The following is a 22,237-nucleotide window of genomic DNA, read 5'->3' on the forward strand; positions in this document are numbered from 1 at the left end:
ATAGTTTTATTTTACATATCCAGGGAATCAAGTAAAACACAGACTTTTGTATGAAATCAGAATGAAAAGCAGTAAGTCTGAGCTCTGAAGTTGTGGCTGGCAGTGGTCGTGTCTCACTCTGCGTCTCTGCGTCCAAAGTCCACCCAGCCCTGGTAGTCTCTGTCTGACAGGCAGTCTGAGGGCATCATGTCTGTGGACAAACCATGGCTACATCAATCATACACAAGGATTCACTACACTCACCTGAAATATCAACTCACTCACTCACTCACTCACTCACTCACTCACTCACTCACTCACTCACTCACTCACTCACTCACTCAAGCTTGAAAGATCATTGAGGGGTGACCCTTATTTAAAAAGGACATTGAGTCAGACAAAACAACAACCACAAGAAGAATAAACAAAGTAAAGGCCCACAACAAACTGATAAAAAGAGCCAAAACCATTGAAACATGTAAAAGTAGATACAACATGTAAACTTTAAAATACAGTTAAATAACATTCAGATGACTAAAAAGCCGATTAGATAATACGAAACAGGGACGGTGATGTTTAATGGCTGCAATTTAAGTGACGTGAGTGAAATACGATATAGTTATATATAAAACAATTGCAAGTAGTGTTGAACAGATGATATGTCTGACTCATTTAACTAACAAGATGAAAACCAAACAATCAGAGCAGAGTAACTTTAACAACATGACCCACACTATACCTGAAATGGCTTGCATTATTTGCTTGGCCATCATCTCCCGTTCATCCCCCGATATGTGCGTCCGTCTCTCCATCCGTGCAGAGTCCTGTCTGCCGGCTGCGTCTCTCTCTGTGCCCCTCTTGGCTAAAAGCTGCTGCAGTTTGTTAGCGCTGTCTTTGGCTTCTCCAGGTGAGGAAGCTGCACAGGACACTAACTGTGCAACCAACAGGGCAAACACCACAGCAACTTTCCCTGACATGTCTGTGTACAAGAGGCAAAAAAAGGAGATAAGTTATATTCACTTTCATTAAGAAGAAAATAAGTCATATTAATATCTAAAAATGAATAGTTACCTGTTGGATGTGAAGACAGTGTGATAAATCTGCTCAACAAGTGTGTTGCTTCTGCTGCCCATGGAGCAGATTGTCTCTTTTTATATAGTTTGGTGTGTGAGCACGACGGCCTAAAGTCAGATAACAGCATTCACTCATTGATTGTTAGACGGATGCATTTGGAGGATGTGCGTAAAGGAAATGAATGCCCACTGCATCCACAAACCCATTAATATGCTTTTCACTTACCTGGAAAAGTGTTTTTTTTTGCACTTCCATAACAATAAAAGGAGTCAATGTGTTGACGTAAGAAAATCCAATACTCGTTTAGCAAACAGCACAGAGGAGCTGGTGTAACCCATGGTGTAACCATGTAGCCCCTGGCTGGAAGACTTGGCTTCAAAGGCTTAACACAATTTACATTCTTCTCAAGCTGTCAGCTGGCTTCCTCTGATCAGGTCTCTCCACTCTTAAAACAGGTCAGACACAAATAAAATTAAGTATTTCCCATGTCTGTGCAGCCTATGGCTTAAATTCAACACTATATGGCCTGTAGTTTTTCCCTTTTCAAGTTTAGTGGATGAGTCTAAATTAGAACTACTGCAGTGTGGTTGTATGCCTCTGTGAGGCATTCAGTTGTCGTACAGTAAAATGAAAGGAGGTATGTTAAGTCCAAGTAACCTTAAACCTCCAAAATGTTATCAGTTCACCCTTGACTCCAAGTTTAAGTTAGAGCTAAATTTGACAAAAAATCCTCAATGCATTTTTAATTAAGATTTAAGGTAACAGTGACCTTGACCTTTGACTTCCAAAATATTATCAGTTCATCCTCGAGTCAGAGTAGACATTTGGGCAAACTTGGCCTTGACATACATATAGAAGAATAGAATATAATAGAATATGTTTATTGCCATTTACACAGGTACAAGACAGTAGGTACAGGTGCATTGGGATTCTTGTTCGAGTCAGCTTCTTCAATAAAAACAATTATATGAATATGAAATAGGATAGCATTATAACAAGAAAATAAAAAAGAGTAGAGAAGTATAAAAAAGGTGGTAGTAACAGCTGAGTGATTTACAATACCCTGTACAGAAGCTACAGTATACAGTGTATTAAAGCAGAGATATAATACAATAGAATAACAATAAAATAACAATGGGGAACACAGTTCAATGAGATGAGATGAGACACATATTTCCCAATATCTAATTGCACTGTTTAAGGTTAATATTGCACACCTGTATTGCACTGTAGAACAGTAGAACTATACACTGAGATCAGATGAAACACACATGAGGTTATTGCACACGCAATGTTCACATACCAACTGATATGCATCCGGAGGCATAGACAGACCACTTAAAACACAATGCCTCTGGCCCCTGGCTGTCGCCGGCGCGGGAGCACAAACAAGCAGTGTGTAGTCTTTAATGATTGGTTGCAGGTGATAATTGCCTCTGTTTGGACTGACGCACACAACTCTTCTCTACCCTTTTAGTACACTACTCTTCTCTACCCTTTTAGTAACAAACACAAGATAACGTGGTTGACATTTACACTGTTTACATGCTGTATAGATTTGTGCCTAAGTTATGGTGTATCTACTTCCCAATTAAAATGTGTCATGCGTAGCCTATTGTCAGGAAAAAAAACATGAATGCAGCCTTAGAGCATTTGCTACCAGTCAGTGAACGCAGTTTGACTAACTCCGAGTGATAATGTGCTACCCCTTAACCCTTTGATGTTTGTAGCCAGTAGAGGTGACTGCAACACAATGGAGAGCAGAGACTTCACATGCATTATGTTTCCCCTGCAGACACATACCTCAGGTTGTTCCCACAAAGAAGTCAAATCTGAGCCGCCCAATGAAAAGCCCCGCACCTGAGACATGAACATGTTGGAATGATGCTCGTCAACATTATTTGGCATTGTGACATTATTCCTAATAATCCTGAGACTCACAGACAATCAGGGCTCGTGGGATTTGACATTTATGCTTTTCAATAGACTGGCATGATGCACGCACGCACGCACACCAGCTCAAACACACACACACACACACACACACACACACACACACACACACACACACACACACACGCACACACATCAGTGAAATCTGATAAGAGTCCCAGACACCACATTGTAGACAGCTCTTTATTTAAAAACATTTAAAAAAAAATTCAGACTCCTTTGATTGAGTCCTGTCAACTTGTTGTCAACCTCAGATAATTCTTATAGTTGAAGCTGCAGGACTCAGAGTGAAAGGTTAAAATGAGTCACTTGCAGAAGGAAAAAATAAATTCATGGTTGGATGGGACAAAATGGCGTGCAAAGAGTTTCCTGATACTTACCCATGATGGGTGTTTTCCCCCAGTGGCCTGAGGTGTTTTCTTTTTTATTCTTCTGTCAATCAGTTCGGAATGTTCTATTGTTACCCAGGTTAGATATGCTTCTTATGAAAAAGGAGTGACAGTTTTCGTGCATGATAAGTGTGTGTGTGTGTGTTTGTGTGCGTGTGTGTGTGTATGTGTGCGTGTGTGTGTGTATGTGTGTATTCGCAGTCATGTTTGGAGAGACATATTTCCTTTTAGCCAATGTCAACAAAAAAATCTAATCTTCTGTCAGCTCCCTTTTTTTTTTTTTTTTTTATATCTTTATTGAACATGGTTAAAAAAAATTATAATAATAATACAAACAAATAAAACGATTGAGCAGTAAAAAAGGAAATAAATAAATTAAAAACAAACAAATGGGATCCTCAGGATCCTAAGCAACAAATACATAACTCAAATAACATAGTTCATGTTCAAAAGGGATAGGAAGAAGTTAAGAAAAACTTTTCTGGTCCTACCCCCTCTTATTTTTTATAATTGTTTACAAAAAAAATAAATGTTCAGTTTGAATCAGTCAGTGTCTATGATGTTTGGCTCGTGGGTTAAACAAATCAAAAAAATTCGACAAAACAATAACAAAATAAAACAATGGAACAGATGAACGAAAACCATCAAATTGAAAACAGCAAAACAGAAATTCACTGCTCCAGCTCATAACAATTCAATGTTTGGTTTCTGAAGAGTTTTTTTAGTACCTTTACTTTGCTAGCCTGGCTCCGCCCGCCTACCTACTTCCGCTCATTTTTCATTTCACTTCAGTAGTCAGTCTTGGGCTGAAGTGTATTCATGGGTTCCTTCTCCAGCCAGACTTTTGGATGTCCAATCAGCGAACAGCGAGTGGCTGAGAACGATGATGTCGAAGTCGCGCGCCAGTTTCAGTTGAATGCTGCGTTCCTTTATACTCGGAACTCGGAAATTTCCGACTTGGTAGTTCAGAGTTCCGACCTGTCTGTGTTCCAGTGCATCTGCTGGGGAAAGTATGGACGCCGACAACCTTTCTCATCCAAATAACTAAACGTTAGGCTCTAGCTAGTTATCGTTGCCAGATACCGGTAGATCCATAGACTACAATATGTAGTGAAGTCGGAAATTTCCGAGTTCCCAGTACAACTGGAATGCACCGTCAGAAGCCGCCTCATGACATATGTCACGACCGAACGTTATGCGATTTGTTGGCTTGCTGATCCAGAGTGGCACTGGCCAGATCCAATAGTTTTAAACTTCAACAGACACCCGCCTCCAAGTTAGTGAACGTTTGCCAATAGAGCAGTTCCAGACCTTCTGTACAAATAAAATTAAGTATGATGGTCTGGTTGGACCGCTTCTTTATTTATTGCCCCTGTGTTGTTGTAAGCGTAAACGGACAGAGACAGCTCGGTGTAACTGATAGAGTCAGTGAGCGAACAGCGCTGGCTGCGGCAGCTACGTGACATCGTAGCAGTGTGACAGTGTAACCGACTGATTCAGTTAATGACGAGGAAAAACACCACAACAGTGCTGCGCTCACATTTTCGCCAAAACACAAGACTCTCTTTACTCTTGCCGAGGTGATTCTTTCGACCAATAAACGGACGGCATGTGTAGCCCCGCCTTTTTGGCACCCTTTCAGGCGGCTAGTACCCCAACGGAGGAGTACTGAGATTAGGAGCGGCTCAGAGCGGTTAGGTGCGCATAAACCGTACCCTACCCAACTTTTGGCAAATGAAAAGCCAAACTACCCGGACCAAACCGCTCCGCTCCGACCCGCTCTACTCGGTGGAAACGAGGCATTACTTGGAAACAGAAAGCAGTTACGAAGAACAAGTTTATAATTGTTTTGAAGCCATCTTGCTTTTCCAACGATTCCTTTTCAGAGGTTCTTTTGACATCCATGCATTATGCAATTACAAAAACAAAGGGACGCCTGGCGGCAAACTAAAGCTTTTTAGAAAATGTCACTTTAGCATACAATTAAACAGATATTTAGGTTGCAACACTACAAGGCCATAAACTCCTAAAGTGACTGCACTAGTACTGCTTATGAGCTGTCCATTGTCCCTGTCAAATAAACAAATAAATAGAAAATAAGGTAACACACAAACTATGCCCAAGATCCCCATACAACCCCACTTCCAAAGTACTGAACTATCCCTTCAATTGTCTCTGTGACTGTCATTATGATGTCGATGGAACAGGTACAGGTGGAGTGGCTGTTACAAACCACATATTGACTTTGTGAAGTCAATCATTATTGAGCTGTGCTGTGCTCCGGATGAATCTCATTGACAGGCACAGTCGCTGTGTTACATAAAAACACATATAAGCTATTACTATCACTGCTGCGTTGAGGGTTTAAGCGAGCAGAAAGAATGGTTGATCTCTCTCTATCTGGAGGTGCGCCTGACAAGTGACAATCGAGTTGTGCATCTGCAATGCGTCAATCAATTTTTACATTAGCTTAAAGTGAATCTGTGTAACTTTAGCTGTATAGCCTACTGGACAAATGTGTGCCCAAGCGACAATTAAAGGATAAAAGTGAATGCTAAAATGTTGTAACAGTAGCACAAAAAGAAAATCGAGTCAGATAACCAACTTACACCCTAGATGGACATGGCAACATACATTTGATTTCCTCTGTTATTAGGAAATATTAAGCAGAAGAAGCGCGTCAAAAACGTGCATGTACGCGCTGCGTGAAACCCTCGACGCCGATTCGTACGACAACGCGCTTGTTCATTGACTTTGTATGTAATCTTGCACACATTAGCGTGTAGTGCTTTCGCACCTTTAGCTTGATTTGTTATCTCATGATCACAAGATAATTCACTTGTTTCCTCTCATTACTAATATATGCCGTTATCTGGAGATCACAAAGTAATCACCCAATCACAACAAAAGGTTGATACCTTTTATGTTCATATCTCATGATAAAGAGTGAATGAATTCGAGATCTCAAGCTTACGGCCCTTCTTATTTTACATTTCTTTACTGTGTTACAACCTCAACCACCACTGTTATCCATTGTTTAGCTAGCTGGATTGCATGGTGCTTTGACTTAAGCAAGGGAGAGATACACCATGAAATCAATGCACATAGAGACCATTCATTTACCAGCGACTGGAGACAAACACACACACACACACACACACACACACACACACACACACACACACACACACACACACACACACACACACACACACACACACACTCACTCACTCACTCACTCACTCACATACACACACGATGCATGTCACTCTCTTCAATAACAATACAGTTTAAGAATATTTTTTGGGGGAATCTATTTTCAAACCTACCCTGTTGTTTATGCCTATCAATAAATGAACATATCAAATGGAGTACCATTGTTGTTTTGCATTTTTGGATTGTTACAACCGACCCCAGTCGGGGTTACAACCTATCCCGGTAGGGTAGGTTGTAACAACGGTACTCATTGTATTTGTCATAATCTAAAAAATTGTGTGATATAGTTGAGGAAATTTAAATGGTTGCCACTTGTAGAAGACAAATATGGGTACTTTGCCTAAAATATCCAGAACAGTAACTTTAAAAAAAATGGTAGATTTAGGTGCTGAAGAAAAAAGTGTTACAACCATCCCCGGTACCAGGTTGACTGGTCAGCAAAACCTCTGGGTTAAGAACGGTTTAGTTTTTATCCATTTTTAATCCTACTTTTCATTGTTGAGAGGAAGTTTCTGACATTTTTCCCAACGTGACATATCCCCACTTTAAATGAAGTAGTAGCCTACATCAGAAAGGAGTAGAGACTACTGTAGGCCTACTGTAGCCTAGTTGGAAATGCCTGAGCTGACAAAAACCATTACACACCATTAAAAAACCATTATGCTCTTCAGAGATCTATTTAGCCCATCAGTCAGACACCCATCAATCAGCAGAACTAGATATTCAACCTGAACATCAACAAGGCGTCACTAATGCTACTGTACACACCTATTGGGTTACAAAGAATCATCTGCATACCACGCATTGTTGTGACATGCATGGGATGGGACTTGACGCTGTATGCTTCTCCCAGAGTCCTATAAAAATGCCCAGGTTTTCTCGGACAGAGTCACTCCACCATGTCAAACTCTTTCTCCGGCCCAAAGAACTACAGCGCCCGCAGCATCTCCAGCGCCATGAGCCTCAGCAGAGGGAGACAGCAGCTGCTCAGGGCCGGCGGTGGCCAGACCCGCATCGCCACCAAGAGCACCTTCCAGAGCCGCCGCGCGCCCAGCGTCTACGGGGGCGCGGGGGGTCGTGGGATCCGCATCTCCCAGTCAGACTTCACCTATGGGACACTGCCTGACGAGACCGCGGTCATCAACAACGAGAAGATAACCATGCAGAACCTCAACGACCGCCTGGCCACCTACCTGGAGAAGGTAAGACGGATGATGATAATGATAGGCTATTAGTTAGACCTATAACTGGAACGTTGAATCATTTAGATAATTCCATTAGCTCTCCATTAAAACGCTGCCTAGACATGATGGAACTTCAATACATTTGATCAGTCTTAAAACACATGCACCAAAAACACATTTATGCCTAACATGCATAAAGGGAGACATGCACATCTACAAATGGTAACTTTAAAGTATTTTTGTTCCAGGTCTGTCTTAAATCAAGGTGTCCACTCAGGTGGACACTGCAAGTTGAGTTTTTTGCCTGCTGTAATCGTTCCTCCTGTTCATACTATTCATACATTAAAGGGTGAATTCAGCGATTCTTGAGAATGCTTGTTGTCAAAATCACTTCTTGTCACTATCAGTTCACATCTCCTCACAAACCGCTACCTGTCCTTTGTTGACATGTATGCAGAGAGTAGGCTGTGTATTAACATCATATTGTATTCAGAGCGCACACAGTACTCTCACACAGGAGATATTCACTGATTTTGACAAAAAGTGATTTTGACAACAAGCGTTCTCTCTTGCTGACTTACCCTTTAAAATATCTCCTCCCAGTGAACCTCCTATTTAAGTGATTGGACACAAAACCCACACTCCTCTTTTCATGTACAAAAACCCATTCTGAAGCTTGTCTGGTTAATACTTTGGCAGTTTAAATTAGAGAAATTACGAACGTCACATCAGCTTCAAATAATTTTTTGAATACCAAGCAGAGACTGCGGATGCTGTCTCTCACTTCCATTGAAATAGGAGTGGATCTGCTAAAGACCTGTATTGACAGAAGGGTTTTTTACAGCAAGAAAAACCTGTTTCAATGAGCAGTTTGAGCACCAGACTGTAATTTTAAGATGCACTGAAAACAAACATGTCCTTTAATTATTTACCAGGAAGGGGAAATAAACAGACGGTATAATGCATGGTGATTCTACGTTATATTCTATTTTAATGTATTATTTTGAAAAATAACTACGTACATTTATAATGGCCGTGCTGTGTCACTTAATACATTTCAGAAGCAAATAGGGTTCTTTATGATTTTGTAACAATAATTTTGTAATAAGGATGTAGTCATTCATCACTGTAGTCAGATGTTGCGCAATTTTAGTAACTTGTGATGCAGATTATGAGACTTGCAAACCTATGATGAGTGTAAATCCCTGTAAGTAAACTACCACCACAACACATAAACTGAATTGTGTACCACTTGCTTAATTCAAATGTGTCTTCTTGCATATGAATGCATCAGTGACATTGAGACATCAGCAAGAACTGAAGGGCTTTATAAATGCCCCCATCTGTCACTGTGGCTTTTCACCCGCTGTGTTTGCGTGTGCAGGTGCATTCCCTGGAGTCAGCCAACAGCAAGCTGGAGCTGCAGATCAGAGAGTTTTATGAGAAGAGAACCCCCAGTGTTTCCAAAGATTACGAGCACTACTATGCCACCATCACCGACCTTCAAACTCAGGTACCGCTCACATTTACGCACATCATGACAGAATCATCTTAAAAACAACACTATTGTGGATTACAAGAAACAGTTCAAACAGAAAAAGCATGTTCCAGAGAACAATGGAACAATCCGGTGACCATGAGACATACTGTATTTTATGCAACATGTGTGATGTCCAGTCTGTCCAGTTAAAAAAGCACTCCGATGACTTAACACATCACTTTTCATACCACCCATTCAGATCATGGCGAGACGTTCAGAGAATCAAAGTATCCTCCTGCAGATTGAAAATGCTCATTTCGCTGCAGAGGACTTCAAAGAGAAGTAGGTTTTTATTCCTTTCATTTAAAAAATCCACAAGCACCTTCCAATGAACTCATTTGATATAAGTCAGACAAAATTCGGTAACAAAAAAGAGTAGTTACTGTTTTAAAAAGAGTAGAGTAACTACTCTTTTTTGGAAGAGTAACTTCTCTTTTGTGTACCTTATTGTAAAGTGTTACCCAAACTTCAAGTAAGTTTTGTAGTTGATCGAATAGTAAATAAATAATGGTTTTATTGTTTGATATGATTTAAATAAAATGAACATCCACTGAAACATCACAAAGAGTGAAGATGTACAGTATGTTCACTCATTTATTTTAATGACAGCTACTCCTGCCTTTCCTTCTGTAGGTTTCAGAGAGAGCTGAACATGTGCACGGCTGTGTTGGCTGACGTGTCTCATTTGCGAGGGCACCGGGACGGTCTGACTATCATCATCTCTGACCTGGAGTGTCAGATAGAAGGTCTGAGAGAAGAGCTGGTGTACCTGAAGAGGAACCACAAGGAGGTGAGAAGAACCATTCGGCTCCTGAGTCATTTCTCTGTTGTCATCCTTCAAACATCATCTTAAACAAATAAGCTTTCAAGATGCTGGATGATTTAAAAGCGCATCTGTTCTTTTTCCGAGTACAATGGCGCCATCTGTTGGTGGAGGCAGTCGTGACGGGGTAATGATGTGTCCCTATTTCATGCCGCAGGAGTTGGAGCTTGTGCAGATGGGAACTGGGAAGGTTAACGTTGAGGTGGACAACACACAGTCTGTTGATCTGACAAAGATCCTGGAGGAACTGAGGGAGCAGTACGGAACTATGGTGTTGAAGAACCAGCAGGAGCTGGAGAAATGGTATCAGGCTAAGGTGAAGCATGGAGGGCAATGTGCCTGAAGATAATAAAAGAAAAACAAAAACAATGCAGAGTAAAAACTATGACGAAAAGATGGAAAAGTTTAACCGATGGCTAATGTCAAGGGATTTATTTAATGTTTGTGTGTGTAAATAGACGGATCTTCTCCAGAAGGATATCTGTGTACGTACAACCGAGGTGAAGACGTCTTACTCGGAGCTGTCAGACCTGAAGAGCACCCTCCAGAGTTTGGAGATAGAGCGTCAAAGCTTCACCTCACTGGTAGGCAACAGACAGAAATGACAGAATGCAAAAGCCTGAGCTGATCACTGATCATACTTTCACATTTTTAAAAGTATGTCTTAAAACAAAGCTCACATGTCCATATGTACATTGAAAGGAAGTTTTCATGCTGCAATTGTACCTCCTATACACAAGTTCCTTTCCTAATGTTCTCCCAATGTAAGTGCTGGCAGACAAAATCCACAGTTAGTTCTGTGCAAAAACACATTACAAATATCCTCTGAATATAAGGCTATGGGCACCTGACTATTATTTTAAGGCATAGTGTGTAGAATACATTTTTTTAAAGAAAAGCTCTAACCACTACACCATGAGCGCCCCCACATAGAATGTATTGGCATTTTTTCAGAACATACTTAGTAATGGAAATGGAAACTTGAAAGTTAAAGTTTAGAAAACCAAAGGAAACCTTACATGGCCGTCGGAAATGCACTTGTTGGAATACGAGGAGTAAGCACTATAGAACAAACAACTAAAAACATCATCTTCATGGTGCAATCTATAGGCTAGTTGAAACTCACCACTAGATGTCGATAAATACTCCGATATTACACTCTGTACCTTTAAGACAAAAAAGTGGAGCAATCGTGAACCTGTTCTTTAAATCAGTATTGTAATGCAGGTAAATCATGAAACTTTGCAATTCTATTCTCCGACCACCATGCTCACTGCTTGCCTAACCCGTCTCTCCTGCAGTTTCAGTGCCTGCAGCAGAACATGGAGGAGGTGAAGGGTCAGTACAGTGTGCAGATCTCCCAGTACCAGCTGACTATCAACACAATGGAGACAGACGTACAGCAGCTGAGAGCAGCCATCGAGCAGCAGCAGGAAGAATACAACATGCTGCTGGACATCAAGATGAGGCTGGAGCAGGAGATCGCTGAGTACAGGAGGCTGCTGGGGGGAGAGCTGCATGAACAACAACAGTGAGAGAGAGATACAGTTATCCCATTCATTTAAAGGTGGCCCCAGCGATTCCGGAAGGATTTGTGTTTTGTCAAAATCAATTTTTGTCAAAATCAGTGAATTATCTCCTCACGATATGTGACCTGTCCGTACTGAGTGTGCACTTTAAAAGAAAAAGGAAAAAAAATCCAGTGTTAATACACAGCCTAGGCTCTTTAGACTGGTATGTACACATAGGGTATGTAAACAAAGCGGGCCCTCCATAGCTAGACACATGCCCAGGTAGCGGATTGTGAGGAAGTATTTGCTGATTTTGACAAAAGTGATTTTGACAACAAGCATTCTCCTGAATTGCTGACTCCACCTTTAACTCTTTAAATAAAACAATGAAATATGTTTTCATGTATATTTCCTCTCTCCATAGCTGTGTGGTCATCAGCAAGGTTGAGGAAGTGGTGCAAGAAATTAAAAAGTGAGGGATTCATTTATTCCATTTATTTAACTCTGTATTAATGATAATAGGCCTATATGCTCATATGAAAACATTTCCTCTCTCCACAGGGCTGTGGTCATCAGCAAGGTTGAGGAAGTGGTAGTGGAAAGTAAGAATCCCAAGCATTCACTGAACCAAAAGTTCTGATCTGATCTTATCGTAACAGTGTGGTTGACTGAGTGTCTTTTCATGATGCATCATGTTTGTTGTCCACCTCTACAGAGCACAAACCCCACATTGAGAGGAGAACCAAGATCATCATAGAGGAGATCGTGGATGGAGTAGTGGTGAACTCCACTGTTGACACCCAAGTGGAGGATATTCAGTGACACCTCTGCTCATCTCTGCTGCCACTAAACAGTTTTAAGTTGATTTGGTAGTACATTACCTGCCTCATGAATACTTTACTAAATACAGCTGTTACCTTGTTATTTCAACCAGCACTATGATAGTTACCAGGAAAACAAGGTTGAACGTTTGGCTTTTATACAGGGATAACTTGGCATTTTCCATTTTTTTTTCTCTTTGATTGCAATTATATGTGAAGGTCACAGCAAGTGATGATCAGTCTTTGCAGGATGTTCGCTTTGAAAAATGATGAGAGCATAATATATAAGCAAATATGAAGACGTGTTCTCGTAACGCAGACAAGTCAATTACTTTCGGCGAATGGGCGGACATTAAGCGGGCCAAGGTTTTTTATGTTTTAGTAAGGAAATGATAAAATCTTGTTTAGTTTTTGTTGTATGAGCTCAGGTTGCGGTCTCCTGTATTTCTCCCGTGGGGACACTGTGGGAAAATTATAAAACGGCACACAATAAAGCAAAATCGGACATCAACTCATACTATGTGCTATGTACTGTTCAGGGTGTAATGCCACTCATGGCCACCAGGTGTCACTATTGTCTTTCTATCTAAAAGTGCAGTCCTATTACAAGGGCGTGGATTGTCCGACCTTTTTTTTGTTTGCAGGAGATTGTTGCTGCACAAGATACATTTCTAAACACGTGTATTTAAGCTTAGTTGCAGCACAAGATGGTAACTGGCAACATGTATAAAGCACTTTTATTCCAGGTGTTGGCTCTCATACATACACTCAGAAATGGCTGCGACCACCGCATTGCCACATGGACAGGAAACACAAACTAAAAGATCAAGGCACAATACTGATGCCATGTTGTACACTGTAGACAAAATGATCATGCGTCATACTGAACATGATTTTCACAGAAACATGCAAAAAAGGAAAGGCTGTTTTTGAAAGTATAGATTTGGTTAAGGCCAGGCCAGGCTTAAGTTACAGGTTGTCCCTTACTCACCCAAACGATCCTTCATTTGGGTGGAGTTGAAGAAAGAATACACTTGAGATCTTCAACCAAAAGAACATCAGTTATTCACATGCCCAATGAGATCATCTGTTTGTCAAAATGACTCACCCTGTTACTGCTTTTGTGCAGCATTCAACAAATGGTTGCTCTTCATCATCAATGTAATAACATGTCATTTGCTGCCCTCAAATATAATTCATGCTGTTGTTATCAGCTCAGTGCAGCAGAGCCATATCAAGTTTAGACAAAGAGGCTTTGATTCACCTGTCTCTCAGTCTAGACCCCACACTTTTAGGTATTCTGCATGACAAGACAAGACAAGACAGAATTAAAAAAAAGAAAATGCATTGCACATGACTGTTGGCCACTTTCAACTCTAAAATACAGACAGTAAGTCCCATTTTAGGATTTCAATTCCCATTTTCAAAATGCAAGAAATTCCTCCACCTGGTATCAAACTTCATGGCTTATTCTAAAAAAAAATGTTTTGTCTTACTCCCCTGCACATGTGTTTTTTACTGTTTCATTTACTCCATAGATATTTGATTAATAGAAAATAAAAACATAATTTACCATCAGGTGACCTCAGTTATTATGACCAAAACACAGACTGTAAAATAGTGTGACACTTCATTCAGTTCAGTTCAGTTGAATCACACTTCAGAAGAAAAGCTGTTAAGAATATTGAACATTGTGTAAACTTTTATATCTTGTTCATGACTGAAAAGGCAAATGTTGCTCTGCACAGTTATGAGAACAGAATTCACTGTTGTAAATGTCCAGATCTCACAGCCTACAGTACAGCACAGGTGTTTCAATAAGCATTCTAGGGTGTGGTCAATACCTGCAGTGCATAGCAAGATCCAACAGAAACCGGTCTGCACCTGAAGTAGAATAAACAAACAGCACAAAGGAACAGGAGCGCTGTCACAAAAGACCTGATGCTATGGTGAGTCATGGCAGTTCTCACTTCCTCTTTTATATGAGATACAAAGTGAGATATTGTTTTAACGTTGGCTCACACATGACAGTTGCACACCCAGGTAAAAGCACTGCGGGCTATTTCTCATGCCACAACACATCTCAAACACACCGTTCCCATGTACGCCACACGCCGCTGTATTTGTGTTGGCGAGGCACTTCGTATACCCAGATTCGAATGGGTCTTTTGCATTCTGAGCTTTATTTTCTACTTATATGAAGAGTGGAAGGGGTATGTGACACAGTATAGGCCAGGGGTGCCCACAAGTTTTCAGCTTGTGAGCTACTTTTATAATGACCAAGTCAAGAAGATCTACCTACTATAAAAATGCAAAACACATTAGGCCCTGGGGCTGAGAGGTTTTGTAGGCCCCCTGAGAGTCCGTCTTACAACACAAAACGTGTAATATTTATTTTGATTAATAAACAAATAATTTTAAGGTAATACTCAGGGCCTTTCAGGGGGGTCCGGGCGCATGCTCCCCCGGAAGAAAATTTATCAATCTGGTGCATTTTGAGAAGAATACTAAGGCTAAATCAGCTGCGTCCTATGTTAGCTATTTAGTACTATTTTCTGGAATAATTTGGGAAAACAGAATGACCAAAAAGCAGAAAGAAAAAATGTACTGGTTTAAAAAATCTCTCTGTGAAGTCTTTTTTTTTTAATACAGTATAGCTCAATATAGGCCCCTGCTCTTCGTAGCCACGAACAATGTAATTTAAAAAATATCAAAAATGTACTGGTGCCAGATCTCTGTATGCCCCCCTACCTACTAAGGTTAGGGGCCTATAATGAGCCAGTCAATTGTTTATTTTTTAAATAAAGTTGTTCAGGGTCTTCAAAGATTAGGAGCCTATATTGAGCCAGTAAAAAAAATAAAAATAAATTGGCCTGGTATAGGCCAATGTGTCTCAAAGACTTACTGATATAAAGCCCTGTATATGTAGAAATCACACACAGGGCATATGTGTTGCATAGCAGATTGTCACAAAGTCAAGCACCAGTTATCCAATCAAAATATAATAAAAACATCACATCAAGCTGCTGGCATAACTGTGGAGAAAACAGGGCTCACCATATATGGTGAGCCCTGGATGTGTGTATTGTATATGTGTATACACATACTATACACACATCCAGTCTTAAAACACTTCTAAAAATAAGGTCTAAAATAAGTGAGTATAAGAATAAAATATTCCCATGTAGTCTTTGTCTACAAAGTGTCCAGAACATATCATCTTATATCCTCTCCCAGTGCACTGTCTCTTACAACAGATACATATAGGGGAGAGTGGGGTGAGATGTGCCACTTTTTACTCAAAGTGACTTTAAAGTGAGGCCTTGACAGTAAAGTCTCCAACTCAAATATGTACATATATTTCAGGGTGTTCTGCATCCCCGGCAACAATAACTTGTTTTTTCCCTTTTTTCTTCCCCCGAACACACCCCGCCCATATCCCACCCCCACACCCAACTACAAACAATCCTGCATCAAAAAATCAGCACAAAAAACAATACACAATGTTTAAAATGACATAAACGAAATACACGCTACAAGAAACAAAAATAAACAATTAATATGAAAAAACAAAAAAAAAACATAAAGAAATAAAATTAAATCAAATAAAAGAGGGGAGGAGGTAGCTACTCTTCTATTGTTGTTGTTGGTTTTTTTAAATAATTTAGGAAGGGGCGCCAAATTCTGTCAAATGTATTCTCGGATCCCTGGGTAGTATAACGTATTTTCTCTAAATTCATTCATGACATAATGTCTCTAATCCAGTGTGAGTGGGAAGGAGGAGCAGGATCTTTCCACTTGAGTAAGATAACCCTACGAGCAAGTAATGAGGTGAAGGCCAGTACCTTCAGCTTCACTTTAGGCAAGCCCGGATTTGGAGCAATGCCAAAAATTGCAGTGAAAGGGTTCGGCTCAATTTGATGCTGAAGTACTTCAGAAATTGTTTGAAAAACTGATGTCCAGAACTCAGTCAAGGTGGGACACAACCAGTACATGTGAAAGAGTGATGCCGGTGCGCTCTTACAGCTATCACAGGTCGGGTCTACATCGGGGAACATACGAGCTAATTTAGTTTTAGATATGTGGATACGATGTACTACTTTAAATTGCACAAGAGCATGTCGGGCGCACATGGAGGTAGAGTGTATCCGATCCAGGACTGAATCCCACATGTGATCTGTGAAGGCAGAACCTAGGTCCTGCTCCCACAGGGTTCTTATAGCTGCTTGGATGGCTCTTCTTAAATATTTGGTCACATTTCTTCTATGGTTTTCTAGAAACAAGGGGTGGCACAACTTCCCCACTGGCACAACTCACTCCACTCTCCCCTATATTTAGAATTTTGAGAGTATCAGCAATTAAACACATAACGAAAAATTGGTTGAAACGGGACATGCCGCAAATAGCTAAATGGAAGGAATTAAAGGCACTACGAGTAAGATGGCACGTTGGCGTCCCCTTTGGACAAAAGCGGTAGTATTTTTACGACGCCCGCTGTCGCAAATGCTCGTGCCAGGCGCGTGAGCGTGGACTGAGAAGGGCGCAATATAGTGCATGTTCGTGTGTTGAAAGTGTGAGGACTCTTTTCGGCTCCGTGAGAGTGGTTTTGACACTGCATCAACTAATGCCAGTCAGTACACACACCTGCTTGCAATGAGTTGATTCAGCAGCGTCACCTAACTACTCTCTCTCTCACGGAGCTGTGTCCTCACAGAAAGCGAATGAATGAGAGACGGCAGTTAGTAGACTATGGATCACGATGAGGTAATGTGTTTGTGTTGTTGATGTAAATAATGACTATTTCAGATAATGGTTATCTGATGATGGTGAAGCAAAGCAAACTTTGTGTTAGTACCAACCGCTCATTCATTTAGCAGTCTAGTTTCGCTCTCGTGAAATTGTATACACGTTGCTTGGCAACGTCCTCCCGCCCGCCTATCACTCACTCTCCCTTTTCGCTTTTCTTCATTGCATTCTCTTTTTTTTCTTTGATGGTTCAGCCCCGTTATCAGTCATTTATGACGACAAATAACTGTCTCAAACAAGGCTCCCGCTCCCCTTCCCTCACCTGGAGGGATAGGCTTCTCAAATGGCGTTGCAGCGCCACACTGAAATCTGCAACCAATACGGATATGTGACCATAGAGCCTGCACGAGCGAACCGAAAATCGGACTGGGTGTGCGACCAGACCAAAAGCAGTAATAAAAACTATATAAAAACGTCTTTCTTTGCACTGATGGTCTCGTTTGCTGTTAAAGGTAATTTATGATTATCAGAGGAAACATGAGGTTGTTTAAAAGATATTTAAATGTTACTCGTATCCGCTTTAATCAAAAAAAAATCCCGAATATGGAAAGAATAACACATAGGATAAGGAATCACAGTGATGTTGTCCAATCAAGATGGAATAGAATTTTGAAAATGTATGGAATAAAAAACAGTTTGAAAATATTGAGTGAAGAGAATGTAGACGCGTGTTGGGTGTGAGTGGGTACATAAGGGTGCAAGCCTGTGTTGGATGAGACTGATACCTACACTAATTTCCAGGCCTAGTCCAAGTTTCTCTTTCTTTTTTCTTTCTTCTTGAATTTATTTATTTTTTATTATTGATCTTTTTCTTCTTCCTTCTTTTGGATAAATAATTTAAAGCATATAAGGCAGCAAGCATGGCACATGTTTAAATGTACTGATAGGTGCTTCTTATTCTTTGTTAGCTTCTTTTTCTTATTTTATTTATTTTCTTATTTATCAATTTTTTGTACCTCTTTTTCTATCAACACCAAATGTTTATTAATTTACAGAATGTTTAAGTAAACAAATTTTTTTTTTTTTGGTGGACAAATTGTTTGAAGCATGGGTGAAATGTGTGGGCAAGCACGGTTGATGTTCGGATGTACTGATATGTAGGTGCTTCTTGTTCTTTGTAAGCTTGTTTCGCCTTTGTATGTCATTTTTTTTTTTTTGTCCTTTTCCTTGAATTATTATCAAAAAAAATCTTGTTTTGTCATTCTTGATTTTATATTTGTTAATCTTTTCCTCTTTTCTCTACACACTAAATGTAGGTTCGTTTGTGGTTTTTCAAAAACGGATAAAAAAAAGTAAAAAAAATAAATAAAGAGTTTGTCACACAGTAGATACAGGGCTATAAATCAATCAGCCTGCTGTGTGGTTTAATTACGTTTTAAGATTCATTTCGGAAGAGATGAACATTCCTTAAAGTTAGCAGGAGTATCACAGTTACAATCATCAATACCTCATTCATAGTTTTCACATGAGAACCACAGTCACACCTAACCCTATCACCTGCACATACCATCACCATGAATCACTCAGCTCTCATAAACTACATGCTTTTGTAATAACAGAAGAGTGTGCAGTAGTTATCTGTTGATATAAGAACATTGTACTTCAGAAAAGCATGGAAGCAATACAGAGTCAGTCTGCAAGGGAATGAGGGACACAGGTAACAGGTTAATCAATATGAATGCACAGCTGGTGAGTGGAAACATTAAATGCAATGTTGTAATTTGTATTAGCAGGTTTGCAAAAACTCCTTTTCCGCAACAGTTACCTGCTTCACTCTCAGTTCTGTACGGTGAAGTCACGAGTCGAGTACGAGCTTTCTTAAAGGAATAGTTTAACATTTTTAGTTTTTAGCTTGCTGCCTATATGTTTTACACTTTAAGTCACTCTTACACAGACCATGATCTACTGACAAGGACATTGCACAATTTCCTTCTGGTATGTATTTGGTTCTAAAATGACATAAAGTTCAGAAAACACAGAGAGCAACATAACACGGTTATTAAACGAGTCCCAACAAGCACACAAACAAGTTTATTGATGTTATAAAGTTTATCTTCTGACTGTCGGCGGAGGCAGGATGATCCTTACCATTGATTAAAAGTATTTGTGAAAAGTTAATAAGCGATGAGCGACCTTTGTCCACTTCTTATTCAAAAATGCACACAGTTAGTAGGAATGGTTTCTGTCTCCTTGTCTTGAACCCGAGAGTGAGGCAACAAGCTTAAAATAAAACAAGGATGAACTATTCCTCTAACATTCACTATAGTGTGTGCCACTTATTTGGTGCAACATGTTATTTTACCGTCTGACAAGAATCTGCTCATATCAGAATCTTTATAAGGATCAGGATGTCCATAGTCTACAGGTGCTGGCTTGTCCTGCAGGATATTGAGTTATCAAGCAGGCTTTTGACATTAATTTTCTTTATTTTACTTGTGAGAAATTGAGATGTCCACTTTCACCAGACCAGGCACTTCTGACTACCGTTTTTTCTAAAGCTGTAAAGATTTTTCACTTTGAACCCCGAATGTCAACTCAGGGTGGGGTTCGAAGGCAAGGCAAGTTTATTTATTTAGCACAATTCAGACACACAGCAATTCAAAGTGCTTTACCGGGGCATAAAACACATCAAGATTAGACATTATAAATTGCATTTAAGAGATAATAAAAATAAATAACAAAAACAGGCCGACAAATTGCCAGAAACATTGTATTTCTCGTGCACTGATCGCGGTTTAAGACGGGTTTTATTTGAACTCGCATCACTAGAATTCTTTTATTTCTCATGCACTGATTGCATTTAACAGACAATAAAAACAAGCAAATCATATCAACAACAACACTTGAGGCTGCTAAACTCTTGCTCACTAAAGTACTTTGTTACTTTGTTTTGAAAGGTGCTATACAAATTAAGATTATTATTGTTATTATTGTTCTCACTCGAACGGTAATTCTCAATAAAAAAATGTTTAAGTCTCTGAGCACCGCAGGTGTCATTTGGTCGCAATGGAAAACACTGACTTCAAAATGCCACACCCTAATTACAAATTAGTACTTACATCTCACCTGTTCAAACTGTGCCAACACACTCCAATCATTGTGTCAGAACATAGAAGAGGCCTCAGGCAACCTCCACTATAACACAAATGCCACAGCTGCTGAGTCTGACTCTGTGATGCTTGGTAGTGAATTTAATACAATTGGAGTTTATTGGATTGACACATGTGCATTGTGTCCTATGCTGATACAATGATGGTGGCAAAATATGGCAAAAGTCTTAAAAATGTACCATACAATTGCAACCTATTGTGGGTCAAAAAACCCAAAACTTAAAAAAAAGAGAAAAACAAAAACAAAAACAAACACACCATTTTATTCATGTGAATGTGTAACACAGCATAAAAAAACAGTATTTTGGTGGTAGTTTTGTCAAGTTTTCCTGCCAGTGTTGAATTGATGTTCTGTAAGTGATATTCATATATCTGTGTAAATTGTAATATGGAAGAAGAGTCCGTTTTGGGAAGACAGCACATGGTTTGAGTGTCAGTGTTTTATTTAGCAAACAACGTTTAAACTACATGCTCATGATATGTTCTAAGGCAACATGCAACATTTCATTAATTTCTTTATTATTGCATTTTATGATATTTATATTTCACGCAGGTGCATTTTGCTGGTCTAATGGATGAAGACTTTTAACATTTCCTTTTTTATTATTTCTTTTAACAATTGCATGAATTCAATATAAAAAGGGTGTGTCTACAGGATGTATTCATGTTTGCATGTATGTATATTCTATATGTCAATTGAAAAATACAGTTTTTGAAAACGTATCCACACCTCAAGTCACATTGTGCAACTGTACGTTGTTTGACCTTGTGATAGAGTGTGTTATTTTGGCTGATGCAATTAATCCCTATTGCCTTAGGAAAAAGGGCTCAGTCAAGTCATAATTCATTTAGACAGCCTACCACTTCGTTGACAATTGCTCTATTATTCCTTAGACTGACATAAGTTAAATCTTAAATAAACTTACTCAACCACATTCTTATGTAATAATATGTTCTGTTTAAACCTCTCTGCCAGTGCCACAAACCCAAATGAATCTATAACAGGGATGTCTGAATGCAGAAACATAACATAGACTCTGAAATGTTGACACCGTCAATTGGTTCTGCTGACAGTGCAAGGGGTTCATTTCTTTTGGAAATGAGATTGGAAGCTAAATGTTTGAAATTGTAGAAATGTCAAGAGACAATGGTGTTCACCTCTTTGTATTGCTCTATTAAAATTGCTTAGACAAAAGTATGTTGTGAGTGCCGGCATTTTGGCATGGAGCTGTGAGACCCTAAACGAAGTAAGCTGTAGAGAGATACAGATATTTCAGTGTGCACACCAAGAAGTTGTGTTGGTGTGTGAATGTTATCTCCAGAAAAATATCTTTACTCATATCTTACTGGGGTTATAAATGAATCACCTTTCATCTTGGACATATTTATAGCCATTCAGCACCTCAAAATGAAAAGCAGCATTGAAGAGAAACAGCTTGGTTGCATAACTCCAGGCAGAGCCGGCCCAAGCCTTCAGGGGGCACTAAGCGAAATATGATTAGGGGGCCCCTCTCCAATGTTAGTGCTGCTGAAACTATAGATCTTTGTTAAATATCATTCACACACCCAGTGTTTTCCGCTAGTGCCTCCACTGTGCGGCTGTGCGAAAATATTTGACAGGCGAGATTCAGACTCTCCTAGGGGGGTCCGGGGGTATGCCCCCCGGGAGCTTTTTTTAACCTTTTTAAAGTGAAATGCATGAATCTGGTGCACTTTGAGAGGAAAATTAAGAGGCTAAATCTGAGAAATTGTGTGAACAAATAATTTGGAGACACTGGGTCAGATGAATTAGAAGCTATTGAAGAAGGACACATGGATTTTCCATAAAAAT

At 39.8% G+C, this 22,237-nt stretch overlaps 2 protein-coding genes across 2 annotated transcripts; one reads left to right on the forward strand and one right to left on the reverse strand.

Annotated features, from left to right (window-relative positions):
* Positions 1-67: 67 nt before the first annotated feature.
* Positions 68-956, reverse strand: LOC307252500 (uncharacterized protein; the record flags this gene model as incomplete). Its single annotated transcript, XM_080030174.1, has 2 exons — positions 68-190; positions 719-956. 2 exons carry the CDS (start codon positions 954-956, stop codon positions 114-116), a joined length of 315 nt encoding a protein of 104 aa, XP_079886300.1. The 3' UTR covers positions 68-113.
* A 6,554-nt stretch (positions 957-7,510) lies between these two features.
* LOC307251470 (keratin, type I cytoskeletal 19-like) lies at positions 7,511-13,346 on the forward strand (the record flags this gene model as incomplete). Its single annotated transcript, XM_080028841.1, has 10 exons — positions 7,511-7,813; positions 9,180-9,308; positions 9,535-9,617; positions 9,969-10,125; positions 10,316-10,474; positions 10,617-10,742; positions 11,460-11,689; positions 12,094-12,141; positions 12,231-12,271; positions 12,385-13,346. The coding sequence occupies 10 exons, from the start codon at positions 7,511-7,513 to the stop codon at positions 12,489-12,491; spliced, it is 1,383 nt and encodes a 460-aa protein (XP_079884967.1). The 3' UTR covers positions 12,492-13,346.
* Between the last annotated feature and the right edge of the window lie 8,891 nt (positions 13,347-22,237).

The sequence above is a fragment of the Ammodytes marinus genome (assembly GCF_949987685.1).
Source record: "Ammodytes marinus genome assembly, chromosome: 6".
Classification (NCBI taxonomy): Eukaryota; Metazoa; Chordata; class Actinopteri; order Uranoscopiformes; family Ammodytidae; genus Ammodytes; species Ammodytes marinus.